This window comes from Lacerta agilis, chromosome Z (assembly GCF_009819535.1).
Source record: "Lacerta agilis isolate rLacAgi1 chromosome Z, rLacAgi1.pri, whole genome shotgun sequence".
NCBI lineage: Eukaryota > Metazoa > Chordata > Lepidosauria > Squamata > Lacertidae > Lacerta > Lacerta agilis.
Genome location: NC_046331.1, coordinates 6825983 through 6846373, shown reverse-complemented (window position 1 = coordinate 6846373; position 20391 = coordinate 6825983). Strand labels below are relative to the sequence as shown.

General features: G+C 44.9%; 1 protein-coding gene across 5 annotated transcripts in view; it reads right to left on the bottom strand.

Moving 5' to 3' along the window:
• Positions 1-303: 303 nt before the first annotated feature.
• TNC (tenascin C) overlaps positions 304-20391 on the bottom strand; it is a 94686-nt gene continuing 74598 nt past the window's right edge. For all 5 annotated transcript variants that reach the window (XM_033137022.1, XM_033137018.1, XM_033137019.1 and 2 more), the window contains 11 exons: positions 18308-18430; positions 17313-17456; positions 16274-16393; positions 14313-14456; positions 13882-14012; positions 11170-11302; positions 8916-9067; positions 7572-7668; positions 6689-6850; positions 2774-2937; positions 304-1429 (listed from right to left, as the gene is read on the bottom strand). In XM_033137022.1, the coding sequence (XP_032992913.1) occupies positions 1319-1429; positions 2774-2937; positions 6689-6850; positions 7572-7668; positions 8916-9067; positions 11170-11302; positions 13882-14012; positions 14313-14456; positions 16274-16393; positions 17313-17456; positions 18308-18430 (1481 nt within the window). In that variant the 3' untranslated portion in view covers positions 304-1318. The remainder of the gene's footprint in view (positions 1430-2773; positions 2938-6688; positions 6851-7571; positions 7669-8915; positions 9068-11169; positions 11303-13881; positions 14013-14312; positions 14457-16273; positions 16394-17312; positions 17457-18307; positions 18431-20391) is intronic.

Below are 20391 nucleotides of genomic sequence, written 5' to 3'. Positions count from 1 at the left end.
TGATCTTCATCCTATCCTAGCCTAACCACCACTATCCTGGTCCCACACCCCTCTTCTTCCCTGTCTCCACCCCCCCCTCTCACTTTCCAATGGCTTCTCCCTCCTTTTAAAGTGCGGAATGTCCCGCCTCCCACGAGATAGCTGCCACTCAAACTGGAGTGAACATTAACTCATAAAACACTGTGGGTTTCTGAAAACCCCTTAACTTACAGTCGATTCGTTACACCTATATACACCCATACCCCTTGAATGTAGACCAAATAACATGACACATTTTTTTAAAAAAAGACTCTGAGATTTCTGTAAAAGTAAAATTGTGCTTTTATTTAATTTTTTTAAAAATGTACAATCAGACACTGTCCTGCTGTGTTTTGGAAAGCATGGATTGTTTAAAAAAAAAAAAACGAAAACAAAACCACGATGACAAAAAACTTAGCTTATTATTATCATCATCCTTTTCCTTTCTTTTCTTTTCATTATATTAATAATATTAATCTTAGGATGAAATGTTTAAATAGGGCTGCTTTCTTCCTTGCCCTTTTCTATATCTGTGTTTTTTTAAAAACATACATAGAGAGAGGTGGATCCAGACTTGTAGTGCAACCCCCACCATGCCTACTAAGATGTTAGCTCCTTCTTCTTTGTCTCAGTGTTGCCCTTTTCGAACTTAGCAGGGAGGAGGATGGGGACAAAACTAGAATGTCATTGGCTCTGGTGCTGCTTACCATTGTGCAACTCTGCCGTCCACCCTACCAGTCCAAAAGTGCACCAGCCACCACTACTCCCAGGTGAGTGGAGATAGGATTGCACTTTTAGTCATGCTTGGAGTAAACCCACTGAAACCAATGGAACTTCAGTTAGTTATGGAGAAGTCTGGATCCAGTCAGTATATATAGGAAAAGCTTCCAGATCACCAGCTAATAAAGCTCAAGGATGGCTAATAATGATCACAATAATAATGTATATATTTTGTGTGTGTGATTCTGTGTGTGAATATGCCAGATTGTGTCCTCTTCCCTGACATCCCCTCCCCTCCCCGCTTCCCTCCCTGGCGATTGTCATCTTTGGTGCAAAGAAAGCCAGCTACAGATTGGGGGGCGGGGGAGGATGCTCAGTTGAGCACGCTACGTTTTGAAGAAGCCTATCCCACCCCCCAATAAAAAAAATGGTCAAGGGAGCCAAGGTTACGTCAAGCAACACTGATGCTTTGGTAAAGTTCCCATCTCCATTTCTAATCTCCCTTCCCCCAAATTTCTGGAAAAAACAAACAAACAAGCAACCATTCTTTTTCTTTCTGTCAGCCAACCCTGTGGAGGATTCATGCTCTCTTTCGTCTCCCTTCAAGATTCCTAAAGCTGTATGGTCTCAGTTTCATCTCTGCAAACTGGATGGAGTGCTCATGACCTTTCCAGTGGAACCAGTTGACACCCTGCAAAAATGGAAGGTTGATATAAACGAATGGACGAAGGCAACTGTTTACTAGCTGTTGTGTGCAGTTAAGAGTATCAGCTACAAGCCATGGCATCCCTGGTTGAAATGCCACCATAGCCACCAATTCTGTAAATTGATGTTTATTCCCAAGCAGTCCTCAATAGCAATGGTGGGAAACCTCAGACTCAAGGGACAAAATGTGGGCTTCCAGGGCTTCCTATGTGCAGTGGTGGAGCTTCGTGGTCCGGCACTGGGGGCGGGAAGCAGGCGGGGGCGGGGCTGGTGTGCGTTCTGGGGGTGGGGCACACATTCTGGGGGTGGGGCACACAGCATGGGTGTGGGGGCAGCCGAATTGGAACCCTACCGGGATCGCGCTGCCCGGGGCGCCCCGCCCCCTACGCCCTGCCCTTCCTACGCCAGTGCCTATGTGGCTTCGGAACTTTCCCCGTACCACATCTTCTTTCTCTGGGCCTCCTTTAAGTGCCTTGAACTGTGGCAGTGCCGCCTGCTTGCTTGTCTAATCAGAGACAGAGGCTGGGATGCCAGAAAATTCCAACAGAAACAGGAGGAAATGGGCTCTGCACTGCTGGAAGTATTTAAGCAAAGCTGAAGATATAGCCATCTGTTGGGGCTGATGTAGCTACACCCTGAACTTAGCTTAGTGGGATGCTCACCTGGTTTTACTCGGCATACACCCATTGAAATTAATGGATCTAAGTTTAGTGAATAAACATGAAGGAAAGATCTGCACCTGATGCCTTGTGGGACATCTTCAGGAGAAGAACCGGCTAAGGAGTGAACCCTACACAAATCCAGCATGGAATCCCTAAGGCAGCCAGGTGGCATCTTGTATGGCTCCTTCTGGCAACTCCTGCAGCCAAGCTGGTGCCAAATGTATTGCTATGCTTTCCTTTTGGACCATGTCAAGGAGGCCGAGAGGGGGGCGCATTGTAATCAGGACAGGCCAGGACCTCCATACACATTGCCCAGGCTAGCGCCCCAGAGAGGGCACTGCTAATGCAGCAAAAACAACATGGAACACATCAGTTATGAGTTACTGGTCTCTTCAGCCACAGCAGGCACTCCAATTCTCCAGCAGTTTTGACTTACTTCACCCCCGGAGGCGCACTGCATTGTCTCTTGAGGGAGACAGATGCCAACAAAAAGTTAGCGCTATCCATTTATTTCAATGTCTACTCTGAATAGTGCTAGCACTGGTAGGACAACCTCCCATCTTCACTTCTAAGCTCTGCAAGGTGGCGACTTGCCCACTTGTACCTTGCATGACAAGTGCAATGTATAGCAGCAGCAGCAGCAACAACAAGCACTCACAACAACTTACCTGGCTGTGGTTGTTGTCCCCATATCTACCCATCAGGTTAACACGGTGGCAGTTCTTGTACCAGAAAGCCCCTTTGTATGATAAAGCACAGTTGGTGATTGCTGCATCATGGTCCTTGTCGTAGGTGGAAAAGAAGCGTGCATTGTGATAGGTCATGGAATCGCCTGTGTGATGGAGAAAAAAACATTGCTGATTTTTAGGTTGTTGCTAGCAGGAACTGTACTATACGTTTTTGTGACCGGAGGTGAAGGGCAAAATAGTACCACCAATCCACTTTAAATTCTTTCATCGCAATGCTTTCGCAGCCAGCCATTTTTTAAGGAAACACACTGTGTGTTGATTCCTTTATTTTAATTGAAGCCTAACATGGTCTACTCAGAGGTAAGTCACACTGCATTCAATGGAGCTTACTCCCAGGTAACTGGGTCAAGATTGGGTAGCCTTACAATGCAATCCTAAATATTTTTACTCAGAACAAAGTCCCACAGAGAAGAAGAAGAAGAAGAAGAGTTTGGATTTGATATCCCGCTTTTCACTACCCGAAGGAGTCTCAAAGCGGCTAACATTCTCCTTTCCCTTCCTCCCCCACAACAAACACTCTGTGAGGTGAGTGGGGCTGAGAGACTTCAGAGAAGTGTGACTAGCCCAAGGTCACCCAGCAGCTGCATGTGGAGGAGTGGAGACACGAACCCGGTTCACCAGATTACGAGTCCACCGCTCTTAACCACTACACCACACTGGCTCTTCTCACACTGGGGGAAACTGAGAGAATCAGAAATGGACAGATACATCCATCTGCTTTTTTTTGGGGGGGGGGATTACAAAATTTCTAGTCTGGTGGCCACTGGCAGTTTCCACCCTACTCTTAGCAGGCTTCAGAACAAATCTTGGAAGGGTGCATATGGTTTGCATTATAAACTTACCTATCTCTGGGGATTCTCAGAACAAACAGACCTATGGAGATTAGCACACATGACTAACTTGCATCTATTAATTCCAGCAGGGCCTGCTCTGAGTTGAATTAGCTGGTCACAACTCCTCTAGATTCTTCACTCCCTTTCTACTGAATGTGTTTTGTGTTTGTTGGGAGATTATCCAGCTCATTCCAATACAGATTTCAATATAAGGGGGGTGGGAAGGGGGCAAAGGAAAGGTCTGGAAGGAGCCTGTGGGATTTGGCCTGCCACCTTTGCAACAAAGCAGATGTGGTCTTCCAGAACATTTCCCATGCTTTGTCACACAATGTACAGCTTGTTATGATGGGGAACCGCTAAGTACATTCTTGGCATCTTGACCCATCATGTTCGTTCTTGTGTAAGCCATATTCAGGACAGGTACTTAGAGCTTCAAGAGAGAAATTGCTGGGCTCAGGCTGTTTGTTTACATTCCAAGACTGAAAATAACAGCAAGCTGCTCAGCAGCAGGTAGGTTTAAAATGGAAATGACACACAGAAGCAACGTTACACAAAAAGGCCCATCATGCCTTGCAAGAAACAAAGGTATCCCAATGCAACCCCATTTTAACGCTGTGTTAAATTGATGGACAAAAACAAAATAATGCTCCTTCTGTGGGTGGGGAACTCTTTATCAAGAGTAAGAAGTGCTCAACCACCAGAGACGTCAGCTCTTAACTGTACTGTAAGAACTGTAAATGCCAGAACTTGGGCTTGGGTTTGTTCCCCCCCTCTTCCCCCCATGCATAGCTTACACAAAATTAAGGCTGAGGATCACAGCAAGTTATTAGCATACATTGTTGACAGAGGGGATACCACAATTTGAAAAGGATTTTGACAAGCTGAAACACGTGCAGAGGGCAACCAGGATTATCAAGTGTTTAGAAGAAACCAAGCCTTCCTTATGAGGAATGGTGGAGGAGGCAAGCTATGTTTAGCACTGAGAACAGAAGACTGAGAGGAGACGATAACCACCCTCAAACATCTGAAAGGATTTCATATGGAGGATGGAGCAAGCTTCGTTTCTGCTGCTCTGGACGGGAGGACCCAAACCAATGGATTCAAGAAATAATAAAGGAGATTCCTACTAAACATTAAGAACTTTCTGAGGACTCAGTTGGATTGATAAAGAAAAAGCATTTTATATGTGTTGTATAAGCAATATAACGCTGTGACACCAGATGGCGCTGTGGAGTCCCATCTTTCCCAACTGGATTTCCCTGTATGAGTTTACAACACATTTAACTGAAACACTTCTTTGATCCAGCCTGACAGTAACAGATGTTTGGCGGTGGAATGGACCACCTTGAAAAGTGATGGACTCTCATTCATTGGGTGTTTTTAAAGAATGATTGTAGGACCATGTGTCAAGGATTCTTTAGATGTTATTTCTATATTGTATAGGTGGACTAGATGACCCTTGGAGTCACCTCCAATCCTAGAATTCTAGGATACCTATAAAAGGTGACTACAAACAATGAATGACTATTAATAATGTGGTGAAACTGATGGGAAATATTGGAAGGACCTCGAAAGAAAAAATGGAGAAAGAGTGGAAGGCATTTAGCGAGTATCTAAAAAACTATATTGAAAAGCCCGAACTTTTATCAGATTAAGGGAAGTTCCGTGATTAGTTTAAGGAGGAAAAGGAGGATGAAACATGGGATGACATTTAATTCTATAGTCTTGATAGTAATGAAGTGTGGAGAGATAAGAAATATATAAAGGTAGCAATATGCAAAGGAAATTTATAGAGATAAAATGAGATTACAACTTGCTTGATTGGAAGTCTATGACAACAGGGGTGTAGGGTGTAGGGTGATGGGAGGTTGATTCAGTGTGGCTGCTTATAACACGTATAATGGTTTTTTCTGTTATTGTTTGATGTATAATTATGTGAGTGTGTATGAATGTATGTGAGATTTTGTGTGTTATATTGTAAAAAATTTCTAATAAAAATAAATTTAAATTTAAAACAAACAAACAAACAAACAATGAATGACTGCTCCTGCATTTTTCATTTCCCCTACTCCGAATAAAACTTAGTTGGCTATCACCTGTTGTTGTTGTTGTTGTTGTTGTTGTTGATTATGCTAATCAAGACTCAACAAGAGAAGAAATCAAATGAGACATGCCCAGGTGAGGATTCCTTTCTCAGAGATATTCAGAGTGCCTCAGAATATTTTCTTTTTTTTTAAAAAAAAAAAAAGCTATGATATATTACTGTAACTTCCTCCAACTTCTTCATAAAATGAAAATGAAGAGGTGGGGGCAGAGGTGGGGGGTCCTTCTGTGACTGGCAGCTCCAGTTTGCAATCTAAGAATGACTTTACCAGAGCTTTAGGGAAGGACATAGAACACAACAGAAGTAGTTTGAGCTTCTGATTTCTCTCTGGTTTTTTTTTCCGGGAATGTGTTACTAGATATGCATTTTACTTTACGGCTGCATCTGTGATAAGTAGGTAATAGGTTATTAGACTTTGTATTTTACAGGATGTACATGTTTATTGCTTGGATGATACTGTGTATAGTTTGACATTCCTGTTTAGCATATATTAACTATGCTCATTACGTATTACGTTCCATTAGGCATTGTTTATTAGTATGAGTTACATAAATGCAACTCATAATAATAATCAGTGCACCCTAATGATCAGCACATAATCATACATACATATGTGTGTGTTATTGTTGTTGTTTAGTTGTATCCGACTCTTCATGTTTTGTGTTGCATGGATTTTGTACGGCATGCACATTGTGTTGGGGATTGACATATACTGTTCATTATGTTCTGCAGAATCAAAGAGCTGGAAGGGACCCAACTGGTCACCAAGCCCAAACTTTTGCAATGCAGGAATGTTGTAAATCGCCTTGCGGCAGTATATAAATTTCCAAACCAAAATGAACAAACAAACAATTGCAGAGGCTTGCAAGTTATTCTGAGGCTAGCACACAAACCCACCTGCCGTGCCACTATATCCTTCCACTCTCAGCCGGTAGCGAGACCTGGCATCACCGACAAAGAACTTGTCATAGAGAGCATAGGCAGTTTCTCCATGGTCACGCAAATCCACCCGCAGCTCATACTGGCCCTGGGAAGTGATTTTGTGGAGCTTGTCCAGACCTACAGGGAACAACCAAGAACAGTGGAACAAATGAATGGTTCTATACTTAGGCAGGAATAACCTGCTGCATAAATATAAGATGGGGGACACCTCAGTTGGCAGTAGTACATGTGAAAAGGATCTAGAGGTGTTAGCAGACCACAAGCTTAACATTAGACAACAGTGTGATGCAGCAGCAGAAAAAGCTAGTGCTATTCCAGAACTATATCAATAGTATTGCTCTGGTCTGTCTTCGTCAGACCACACCTGGAATACTGTGTCTAGTTCTGGGCACCACAATTTAAGAAGCGTATTGACAAGCTGGAACGTGTTCAGAGGAGGGCAACCAAGATGATCAAGGGTCTGGAAACCAAGCCATATGAGGAATGGCTGAGCGAATTGGGTATGTTTAGCCTGGAAAAGAGGAGACTGAGAGGATATATGAAAGCCATCTTCAAATATCTAAAGGGCTGTCACATGGAAGATGGAGCAAGCTTGTTTTTCTCCTCCTCCGGAGGGTAGGACCCAAACCAGTGGCTTCAAGTTACAAAAAAGGAGAATCTGGCCAAACATCAGGAAGAACTTTCTGATGGTAAGAGTTGTTTGATGGTGGAACAGACTCCCTTTGAAGGTGGTAGCAGCGGCAGATACAGGCCAGTGTAGGTGGTCCTCCTGCACAGGGCACCAAGCCAAGGGCACAGTCCTTTGTGCAATGTGAGGAGATACTTGTTAGTCACGTACCTAGCCAGAATTCACCATTGGGATTTCCAAATCCAGCCTCATAAGTCCTCCAGTTCTGGTAGAATTCCTGCTCTCCATTCTGCCTTCTTAGAAATACCTGCAACCAAAAAATAAACATTGTTATTGTTATAAACATTGCTATAATGGGACAGTGGCAGACAGCATGTGTATTTATATATCCAGTGCTGCCTGTGGTATGTGGCTGGTGATATCCAGGCCCTCATGCAAGAATCTTTCCCAATGCTGCTCACCAGCCGTTACTCAGAGACACCATGAACTGAACCTGGAGCCTCCTGAATGCAAAGCCTTTGATTGGCTACACAGACAGTTTATGCACCAGACCAGCAAACACAGGAAGCCACTTTATACTAGACTCTCTTGCCTTATGTTTCTGCCACATTAACACATACACACACTCCACATGAGTGGGTGCATCTGATCTCACCTAAAAGAGTGGCACCTGCTTCTCACCAAAAACACTGTCTCCTCCCCTCTGCTTCCAGGATTGAAGCCATGTCACCTATGTACTCCTGTTCAGGGCCTCCCTCTGACTGTTCAAAATCTCCCCCCCCCTCCCTGATGAGGCTCTGTGTTCCATAGGAGGATCATGGGAGGGAGTTGGCAGATCTGCTTCCTCCTCTCTGACATCTAGAGACTCAAGGAGAGGACCTCCCTTCTCTATTCCTGCCAGCCCCCCCCATTTACTCCTCCTCCTCCTCCTCTTTCTTCTTCCTCTCAATGAATGTTGAGCCACAGGTCAAATAAGGCCCACTTGGTCCGGCTGTGAAGGGTGGGGAGAGAAGGATACAAAAAGGCAGCCTCTCTGCATCCCCATCTCCCCCTCTCCTCTCACCCCCAGCCAATTACATGTTAACTGAGTTTGAACATTTGTCCATTAAGTTCAGTATCATCTACACTGAAGGCAGTGGGCTGCCCAGGGTTTAGCAACAATTCTACCTGGAGATGGTAAGGATTGAACTTCAGCACCACGTTCTCTCCCACTGAGTCAAGCACCCACAAATCCATTTGCCATATCACCAGGAGCAAGAGTCTGCAGCAAGCAGGAGACCCATTGCTACACATTACCCTAATCCGGATGTATTGTCTCCACTGAAGCTTTTGAGCAAGTAAGAAGCAGCTTCCAGGCAGTGGGTAGAGACTTGGACTGTTTCTTACCTTTCCCCCATTCAATGCAGAAAGGGGAGAAGACTCTGCTTCTCTCCCAAGCCCTTTGTGAACGCCAGAAGATGGGAGTAGATTGGTTGTAGCTACAATAATGGCTCATAGCTACCTACGGTGCGGAAAGGTAGATAAGTAATTAAGCAGAGTAGTACAGATACTCACAATCCATCCGCCTCCATCAGCACTCATATCGCAGAACACCTCTGCAGGCTGAGACTTGTTGCCATTTAGGTAAATAGTGTAGAGGCCAGAAGCTGTTTCTCCATTCAACAGAGCTTGGGAGCAGTCTCTGGGGTAAGGATACAAGAGTCCCGCTGCAGCAAAGGGGAACAAGCAAAGAACCACTACTTGAGTACCAGCACTTGTTACTGAGAAAGCAGTGGTGATTGGTGCCTATTGAGCCTGACACGGAAGAAGGCAGGTAGACCAAAAGACGTGTCGCCGTATTCCTCCCTGCGGAGTTCTATAAGAGCAAAACCCAGGCCCCAGTTGCACTATACGTTTAAAGTGCTATGAAAGCACTTTAAACAGTCATGGTTTCCTCCAAAGAATTTGGGGAACTGTAGTTTTTAAGGGTGCTGGGAGTTGTTAGGAAATCCTCAATCCCTTCCCAGGGCTACAATTCCCAGAGAACTTAAACAATCAGTTCATATTCACTGGGAACTCGGGGGGTTGTGGCTCTGTATGAGAATAGAGGGTGTCCCAGCGACTCTCAGAACCTTTAACAAACTACAGTATAGCTCCCAGAATTCATTGGGGCGGGAAAACATGGCTGTTTAAAGAGCTATCTAGTCTGATTCCCAGCAATGCAGGAATCACAGCTAAAGGAAACATAGTGCTTTAACTCTATGGTGTGAATGTGGCATGAGACTAAGTAAGAGGAAACTGGCATAGGCAGTTCGATTCTCTGGAGAAGATGTATGTAGAAAATCAGGCTTGTAGGGGATGGCTGATGGCAGAATGAGGTTGGTGGTGCAGTGTCTCAGTTCTCTCTTGATCTCCCTTGAAAGAAAGGTGTCATTTTGTTAGGCCCAACAAAGCTGTCAAATTCTGAAACACCATGGCAACATTTACGATGAGCATAGGAGCCAGTTTCTAGGGGCCATTGGAGCTTCGGCACCTGCAATAAACTATTTGAGGGGGCTGCCCCCCCCAAGTTGATGGGCATTCCCATTCAGATGGTGTATGTGCATTGCATCATGTGATCGGTTATGCAGGATGGGGCTTACCTGCCCCCCCCCACCATATTTTATTCAAGTTGGCACCCTTGATGCTGAGGCCAATCATGCCTACATTTCAGTGTGGAAGTACAAGGGTCCACACAGCAGAAATTGTGGCTGCTCCACATCTTCCCTGGTCCTTCTCCTGCTGTGTTACCTGAAGCTAAGCCATGGTTTGGCTCAGCATTATGTATGAACCGTGCATCATGATTTGTCTCCCTCCAGACAGACCATGAGTGGTATGCCAAGAACAACTCACGACTACAGCTTGTTGTTTAAGGCAAAACATGGGCCCAGATCCAGACCATGGTAGCATTGGAGCATGAAGATTGGGGAGAAACCACCCTTCCCCTTTGAGCTGCCTTTCCCAGCTCTATGGCATCTTTTTAAAAAAAGATGCAATCAGAGCTGAATGTGATAATCCAGACTCAGGTGTACAGCAGATATATTCAGATGCAGAGGAAGCCTCCTCGCTACCCGGGGCGGCGAACAGATGCACCCCCTGGGGGCGGGGCATTGTGACGTTGCGCCGTGACATCACGATGCAATGTCAGGATGGAGTACGCATGTGCGAAATGTTGTGCATGCGCACTCCGTCGCAGGGCCGGCGCCGCTTTCGCGGCAATGTTGCGAGCCCACGGAGCGAAAAGGCGGTTGTGGGGCTGCCATGCGCAATTGGCAGCTCCCCACGAGCCACTGATCGCGCACAGCAGCCCCACAAGCTGCCTTTTCGCTCGGTGGGCTTGCAAGGTCACCACGGAAGCAGCAGCGCCGGCCCAGACGGAATGCGCACGCGTGACATTTCGTGCATGCGTACTCATCTTGGCCAGCGCTGCTGCTTCCACGGCGGCTTGAGCAGCAGGGGTGGGGCAGCCCCATAGCGGCACCGGCGGGCAGGTCCTGGATGGGCCACGGGGCGGAGAGGCCTCGTTCCACGGCTTGCTCGCAGGCCGCTGAGCAAGTTTGCAAGCAGACTGTGGGGCAAGGCTGCCTCACTCCACGGCTTGCTTGGGGCCCGCCAGCGGGGCGGAGCTGGCCCAAGTGTCACCCCCCTCCCCTGGAACACGGGGCGGCCTGCCCCCCATCGCCCCCCCCTCACGACGCCACTGGATATATTGAAATATGGGCCAGCTTGCTTTGGGGGGTGGGAGTAGGAAGTGCCACCTGCCACCTCCCCATCCCTGAATATATCATACTTGTTGTGAATATTGCTTGGATGATCTTGCTCTTCAAATTCCGGTTTAGGGCCTGTAATTTCACTGTGTACTGGGTGGATGGACTCAGCTCTGACAAGCTGTAGGAATTCGACTCAGGTCCCAGGATAACTTCCTGCAGGGTAGGTGGGTGGGGGAATAAATAATGAATGGAGGGTGAATGAATTAAGAATGAAGACTTGCTCCATTTTTTACATGGTTGTTGAATCATTCATGCTACCTTAAGAAAACAGTGTCAAAGATTGATGAGGCCATTTCTGTTCCTGATAAGATCTCCCCACACCACACCACATTAGAAGCAAGGGAAATTGTTTCCTTAAAATAAAATCTTTCACACAAGAATATTCTGGTGGCATAGCTAGAAAGCAAGGTTAGTGTTGGTGTGAACATGGCTGATACATGCACTAAGCACAGCAGCATATTTGGAGCGCATCAAATACGTATCCCCTACTGTGGCATCTCTATGAACATGACTGCACTAAATAGAGGGGCTGTTTCTGCTGCCCAAACTCATCATGTCTTAAACACCCATCGGAAATGGTTTCAAAGGGCATTTGCTGGCAAATAATTTGACTGTGCTATGCCAGGCTTTTTATGAAGAAAGCATGGATGTGAGAAGGGCAGTACTCCCCCACCCATGGCTATTTTCAGGGGTGGGGTGAATTTTGAGTGCAGGGGTTCAAAACTCACTGCCACTCCTCTTTGCCCTTCCCAGGCTGGCACTTCCAGTTTCTTGTCCCCAGAGATCCCATTGAAATGATGGGGATGCTTGGCATTCTGGGAAAACAAACATGGCAGCCTCCAGCCCAGGCAGAACACTTTTTGAGCTTAGCCTCTTTGCTCTTAAAATTCACATCAACAGCCTGAAGCCCTAGCCACAAAGGAACTGCTGGAAACGTTCGTGTTCCCCTCTAAGCCCTTTGATATGTCTCATGTATATCTGAGCAGTGCAATTCTGGTTACATTGGGTTGTGTCCAATATTATTTTCGCTCAGAGAAGACCCATTGAAATTAATGGTCATGACAAACTTAGGCCTATTGGTTTCAGTGGGATCTAGTCTGAGTGGAACTGGCATTGGATACAACCATAATTAACTCCCCCGCCCCCCAAAGTATCGGAAATAGAAGGGCAATTGATGTAGATCTCCTCTTCACAGAAGGAACACAGAAAGCTCCTATATACCATTGGCCCTGTGAAATGCTGATTGATTGCAGCTCTATGGGGGCTTCTGACAGGGATTCTTGTCAGGCTTATATGGGAATCTGGGAACTTTTACAAACAACCCATGCACTCTAAGGCTGCATTCACACAGCAATATACTTCATTTCCCTAACATTTCCCAAATTGTTTATTCTCACATTATACTTGAGCCTTCACACAATGCAAAAGCTGGAAAACTAATGGAAGACAACACATGTTCATTTCCATTTGATTCCATTAAAGATACATTTACAACCATCCTTAACCTGGAAAATTGTGAGATAAAGTGACAGAATTGGGGGCATACAGATCTTTCCCGTGGTTTTCACGAGGGGCACTTTGGAGGTGGAACGAGGGCATTGGCCAGCCCTCCTTTGTTAAAATTATTGTTCTAATAGAGAAAGAGTTTTAACTTGGGTGGGTGCTGTTTTATTTGGGGGGGGGGAGGTTGTTTTAAATTGTTTTTAAATGTTATATATTAATTTAGATTTTGTATTTGTACTTGTGGGCTGGTGCATTGTTTAGGGGCTGTTGCTGAGGAGTGTATTTTTTATTATTGTTGTTAATTGTTGTTAATTATTTTTATTATGCATGTTGTGCTTTTTATATTGTAACTTCATGTTGTGAACTGCCCTGAGACCTCTGGGTTTAGGGCAATATGCAAAACAAACAAACAGTCACGGGGAAACAAAAGCAGGCATGTGAGGAAAGGGTAAAGGAGTATTGATATTGTCTAACAACATTCATTGTTGTGTTACACCACGCTCAATGATGCGAATGAAATTTATTGCAACATGCTGGTATATCAGTCTAAAAAACATACCGGGTTTCCCCGAAAATAAGACACTGTCTTATATTTATTTTTCCTCAAGAAGACACACTATGGCTTATGTATATGGCGCCCGCCCTGTGGAACGCCCTCCCAGCAGAGGTCAAAGAGATAAATAACTATCTGCCATTCAGAAAATACCTGAAGGCAGCCCTGTTGTTTAACCTGTTGTTTTTAACCTGTGATATTTTAATGTATTTTATTATCTGTTGGAGGCTGCCCAGAGTGGCTGGGGGGACCCAGCCAGATGGGCGGGGTACAAATAAATTATTATTATTATTATTATTATTATTATTATTATTATTATTATTAGTCTTATTTTTATTACGTCAGTTGCTGCCCGTCTTCTTAACTGCTCCATGTCAGTACACTGCATAGCCAAGCCTATCACTATGTCTTATTTTTGGGGTATGGCTTCTATCGCGCAAATGCTTAGAAATCCTGCTATGGCTTATTTTATGGGTATGTCTTATTTTCGGGAGAACACGGTAGTTCCATAATGCACCAGGTAGTGTGAAAGACACATTAGAAAACAGACAGAAGTGCTGTCGTTATAACCAGAGGGAAACTAATGCATGCCTGAATGCATCCTTAATATCTGGGTCCTTCCCCTTTGCAGTCTGCACATAACAGAGACTATCACAATAGACCCACAAATGCTTACCTTGACTTTGCCATCAATTGATTCATAGATCAAGAGGTAACCTGTAACAGGGGCACGAGGAGGCTTCCATGTTAGCTGTGCTGTTTCAAACTGAACATCAGTTGCAGTGAGATCCCTTGGAGCATCAAGGTCTAGGAGAAAGATGAGAAGTTTTTATTTTTATTATTTTAAATATATTTTAATATAAAGACCAGTCTGCCTGGTGCCTTCCAGATGTTTTGGACTACAGCTGCCACCGACCCAAGGCAGCATGAACAATAGTCAAGGGTGTTAAAAGTCATAGTGCAAAAATACTGGAAGGCACCAGGCTGGGAAAGATTGTTAAAGATATACAGTATACGACCCCACTCATGCAGACTCAGCCCTCCCTTCTGAGAATCCAAAGTCAGTGCAATATACTTCACCAGGAACACAGAACCTGCCTATGTTACCTGTAGTGAATTTGGTGGAGATGATTGTGCTTTTCTGTGGTCCCTTCCTGGCATAGATCCGAAGTGTATATTCAGAGGCTGGACGGAGGCCAGTGAGATCATATTCCACTGTATTGCCTGAGACACTCTGAGTCATTTCGCGCTCTAAAACAACAAAGAAAGACAGAACATTGATCAACGAGCAACCTGGATTCAGCAGGTGCATTTGTTGAACCACAGAATCCTAGAATTGTAGAGTTGAAAGGGACCCTAAGGATCATCTACCCCAGTGTTTTTCAACCTTTTTTGGGCAAAGGCACACTTGTTTCATGAAAAAAATCACGAGGCACACCACCATTAGAAAATGTTAAAAAAATTAACTCTGTGCCTATATTGACTATATATAAAGTAATTTTCCCACGGCACACCAGGCAACATCTCGCGGCACACTAGTGTGCCACGGAACAGTGGTTGAAAAACACTGATCTAGTCCAACCCCCTTCAGTGCAGGAAGATGCAGCGATCGGACCTTCAACCTTGGCATTATTAACACAATGCTCTAACCAACTAAGCTAATGGTATATTGGATTCACTGCTTTTGAAAAGCATGTGTTGCTCCTCTTAGCTAATTTTGGCCACCCTATATACAGAAGAGGACTCTACAACACAGCCCACTTGGATTAGAGAGCTTGTTGAACTCCATCCCTGTAATTCTATTTTATTTCTTAGAAATATATCTCAAATTCACCTTCCACCATAAAGTCTTAGGTCAGGGTACAATGCAAATTACAATTACATTGAACCAATCTGGATCACAAATGAACTTGCCCCCCCCCCCCCCAAAGCAGGCTACAAATACAACAAACACCTTTAAAGTTTCAAATGTCTTTAAGGTTCCACTATAACTTAACGTTGGAACGCGGGTGGCGCTGTGGGTTAAACCACAGAGCCTAGGGCTTGCTGATCAGAAGGTTGGCGTTTCGAATCCCCGTGACGGGGTGAGCTCCCGTTGCTCGGTCCCAGCTCCTGCCCACCTAGCAGTTCGAAAGCATGTCAAAGTGCAAGTAGATAAATAGGGACCGCTCCGGTGGGAAGGTAAACGGTGTTTCCATGCACTGCTCTTGTTCGCCAGAAGCAGCTTTGTCATGCTGGCCACATGACCCGGAAGCTGTATGCTGGCTCCCTCGGCCAGTAACGCGAGATGAGCGCTGCAACCCCAGAGTCGGACACGACTGGACCTAATGGCCAGGGGTCCCTTTACCTTTACCTTTATAACTTAATGTTGCTGCATGAGGCTAACATGGCTACTCTTCTGCAAATAATGGGTTGTAGCCAACATTGGTCCTACTCAGAGTAGACCCATTGGAACATGGCCATTGCTAAATTAGGTGCATTAATTTCAATGGGTCTACTCCAAGTACAACCCAACAATTTTAGGAAAGCTCCATGACAGAGTTAGCAAAAAGCAAATCATGCAGTTGTGGCTGGTGCCCATTGCTACTGGTAGGGCAGAAGGGTGGGAGGTCAACAGGAGGTGAACCCATGGCCAATGACAGACTGAGACACCCCCTGGAGTGGTTGTAGGTAAGAAGAAAATTCCACAACTGTTTGCATTTTTTAAAAATATAAAAAATCCTCACCTGCATGTTAGTGTGAATTTCTCCTAATATACACATTTTGTATTCAGTTTTCCTGACACACATTTTTACAAAGCAATCTCCCCTGACATACCGGTAATGCATTTTTGTATGTTATTTGTATACACGCTATTCCCCCCAAGCATATGCATTTTTAGTACACATTCCTTGGCTGGAGAACTGCATTGCAAAATCTGGAGGAGTGCAGATTTTTAAATATTACTTTGTTTTCAGTTCACATGCTATTTCAGAAAGTGCAAATTTGATAGTTTTGGTAGTTTTAAAATTGGATTGCATTAATTATTCCCCCAGCCCCAGCCTTACTCCAAAGCAATGTTGACTTACCACCCTCAGTAACATAGGAAATGATGTACTCGTCCACAGCAGCAATTGCTGGCTGCCAAACAGCCAGTGCTTTGGAATCAGTGATGTTCACTGCCATTAGCCCTGATGGACTATCCAAAGCTACAGAGAGAGAGACAAGACAGAGACAGAATGTCACAACCTGGCTTGGTACCACTTGCTAGAACACCTGTGTGGTGTCATCTGTATTACTTCCTTCAAATCCCTTCTGGGGAAAAAGACACACATTTTCTGTCAAGGAAACCCCTCTAGTTCTGCAGTAGTGCAGTGGGCAACTAAGTCTAAACGTGTGCAGCTGTAATTGCCACATCTTCTCCTAGTCTTTCTCCCTCTTTCTCCATTGTTTCCTCTGTGTCAAATTGTAGGCTGTAAGCTCCTCGGGGCAGGGATCTGCCCTTTTTGTAATCTCTAAAGCAGGCATAGGCAACCTTCGGCTCTCCAGATGTTTTGGCCTACAACTCCCATGATCCCTAGCTAACAGGACCAATGGTCAGGGATGATGGGAATTGTAGTCCGAAACATCTGGAGAGCCGAAGGTTGCCTATGCCTGCTCTAAAGCAATGGTGAGGAATCTCCAGTCCACAGGCCTAATCAAGCCACTTCGTCCAAATCACACACACCTGACATTATATGTTACGCCAAATGGCTGAAAAATAACAACCAGGAACCTTAAATGAACTCTTTGTTTTTTTCCTGGTAAGCAGGGCTTTTGCTACCAAGCCCCAATGTGGCTGGCTGCACTCAAAAGTTTCTTAGTGAAACTGTTCCCTGCCCCTAAACTATGTCTGCCTGCAACCCCACATTGGCAGGCATCTTCCTTTGCAATCTCGCATCAGTCCTGAGGAAAAGAATCAGGAGCACACCTATGGTAACCAGACATCAGGTGTTTAATAGTGGTCAGCTCTATCTTTTTCTCAAAGTGGCCCAGCAGGAGACAGGAGCTCTGGATCCTGTTCCCTACTCCTGCTGTAAAGCATCCTGGCTACTGATTACTTAATTACCATCTACTTCTGGGACATACCTGTGGTCAGAGATCCAGAAACAGGCTCGCTTTCTTCAAATCCTTTGACAGAGATGATACTGACGATGTACTCCACGCCAGGGATCAGTTTTACCAGTTTAGTTCTACTCTTGCTTCCATCTACTGTCACATAATTGGGGGGACCTGGAATAGATAGTAGCTTAGATGACTGGTGGGGCCAATATATGCAAGGTTCAGAAACCAGAAGCAAAGGCTTAAGTATTTTCATAATTGTCTCCAACATTCACAATACAGTACCAGCCATAAGAGAACATAAGAGCCCTGCTGCATCAGCCAAAGGCCCACCTGGTCCAGCTTCCTGTTCTCAGTGACCAATAAGATGTTTCTGAGAAGCCTACAAAAAAATACATGAGCAGAACAGCTCTTTCCCTACTCCTCTTCCACAGCAACTGGTATTCAGATGCATACTGCGTCCAGCACTGGAGGTAGTACACAGCCATCATGGGTATGAATTTGTCTAATCTCCCCTTAAAGCCACCCAAGTGGGTGGCTGTCACTACATCTTCTGGTTGAGCATTCCATAGTTCCTTTATGCACCATGAGAAGAAGTGTTTTCTTTTGTCTGTCCTGAACCTCCCAACATCCAGCTTCATTGGTATTATGAAAAAGGTAGAAACATTATTTCATCCCAAGGGTCATAGTCCTCCTCAGGCAACCTTTGGGGTGGGGGTGGGGGTGGGGAGGCACATGCCAGCAGCGGATGGGGTCAGAGACAAAAGTCAACAAAGCAGCGAAAGCAAATCTTATCTTACACACATACCATCTCTCTCTATGATGCATCCATTCAAGCAAGATAAATGATCACAGTTCATGAACACTTTTAAGTCAGGCAAAACCATTCATGAAGGGCATAGATAAGTGCTGGTGGGAGATGCAGTCTGAGAAGATCCTGAGGGGGCAGGCATTTGGCCACCTCCAGGCCTCTGTTCCCCCTCCTCTGGCCCATCCCTGTTCATACACCCTTCTTCCCTTACCTCCTGTAACTGGAACATAGGTAATCCGGAAGCTGTCCACCCTTGTCCGTGGGGCTGTCCAACTGACCACAGCTGAGTCTTCGGTAATATCAGAGAATGTAATTTCCTTGGGAGGTCCCATTGCTAACCAAGAGACAGACAGTAAGGCAAACAAAGAGAAGGAGTTAACAAATTGTTGCATCAGCCAGGCTGGTTGGGAAAAAAACATACACACACGCTTGGTCTCAGATTTCCAGTCCAGGAGCTACAATAAATATTTGGTCCAGTGTCATGACTGGAATGGAAAGTTCCATACAGACAAAGCATTTTTACTTGGCACAGGCAAATGATTGTCTTCATGGCCAAGTTTTTTTTGTTTTTGACAAGGATCTTGAAGTTGTCAACACTGCATAAAACTCCCCTACCACCCCCCCAAAGAATTGCAATGCTCAAATCACAAGACACCTTCTGCCAAGAGACGACATAGGGATAGCAAATGCTGCACTCAAAATGAATCATTCGTGGTCTTTGACAGTATGTCAGGTGTCATAGCTCTAGCTGAGAGATCCATGTGTTCTCAGCTGTGAACATGGAGCTCTTGTATTGGGGAAGCCTCTGCACAATTATGCTCCAGGGCCTGGCTATCAACTTTCCCTTCTTTAGTTTCAGTATTACCCTTTTATAGAACTCAGTGGGGAGGAGGGTGGGGCCAAAACTGGAATTAGTCCTCATCTGCAGTATTCACTTAAAGCAGTACCATAGAAGCATAGAATTGTAGAGTTGGAAGGGACCCTAGGGTCATCTAGTCCAACCCTAGGGTCATCTAGTCCAATGCAGGAACTTGCAGGTGTTCTATAGGGGGATCAAACCTGCATCCTTGGCATTATCAGCACCACACTCTAACCAACTGTGTCATCTGGTGATTAACATACCATCCCACTTTGCACAATCATGGTTTCCTCCAAAGAATCCTGGGAACAGCAGTTTGTTAAGGGTGCTGGGAGTTGTCAGGAGACCACAGAGCTACAATACCCATATTTTCCCAGCAGGAGTGATTGCTAAACTACTTTTAGAACTGTAGTTCTATGAGCGGACAAGGCATCTCCTCACAGCACCTCCAACACACTAGCGTTACCAGGATTATTTGGGGTAAGTAATGACTGTGCATGTATGCACACACACCTTGGTGTTTCCAGTGGAAATGTAGATTGGACAGGGCATATATTCATTATGTTTCTCTTTCCCAGCTTTTTGCCTTCATAGCATTGTTGGGGTGTTTTTGTCACAATGTTTATGCTGATGATTGGCATCAGATGTAGGTACTCTTTGTGTAGAAAATAAAATGTGGCTGATGTAAATCTGCCAGTTTTGTGACCATCCTGCCCTCTTCCCCTTGGTTAAATGTCCGTGCATACTCATTGCAGATAATGATAAAACCATGTGCAAATCAAAGCTGTACAAGTTTTCGTGTCAAGGTTTTTGCTATGGGTCTGACATTTATTTTGGCAGGTCAACCTGCAAAAGGGAAATAAAATGGATGAGCTATCCAACACCCAGGAAAAAAAAATCTGGCAGCCTAGTATGTACAGCCAGCCTTTTAACTGTAAATAGATGTTTTCTCCCCAGTTGCAATGAAAACAACATAGATTTTTTTGAAGAAGAAGAAGAATTAAAAACAAGCAAACCACACAAGAGATGTCCATTAGCAAGCAAGAGACAAATACCAGAAGCAAACCACATTGAAATAATCTAATAAGACATGCCAGTTAAAGTTGAAATAATTTTTTCGTCTTCTAAATTTGGAGGATGTATGTGTTTTCCTAACACGTTTGCTTACAAAACCCAATTCTGAAACAACTTCAGCATTTCAAGATTTGTAAGGAAAGAATGAGGAAAAAGCTATCGTACGGGCTGATGGGTGTGGAGTCCAACAGCATCTGGACCTATCAACCTATCCACCTATCCCTGTTCTACCCTTTCCAGCCCAAAACTCAATGCAGCAGGGATGGGGGTTTGCAGGTTTCCTTCTTTGCCTTTGGTGAAATCTTTTTTGCATTCACATCAAAATTTGGGTGTATCGACAGACTGAAAGGCACAAAATCAAC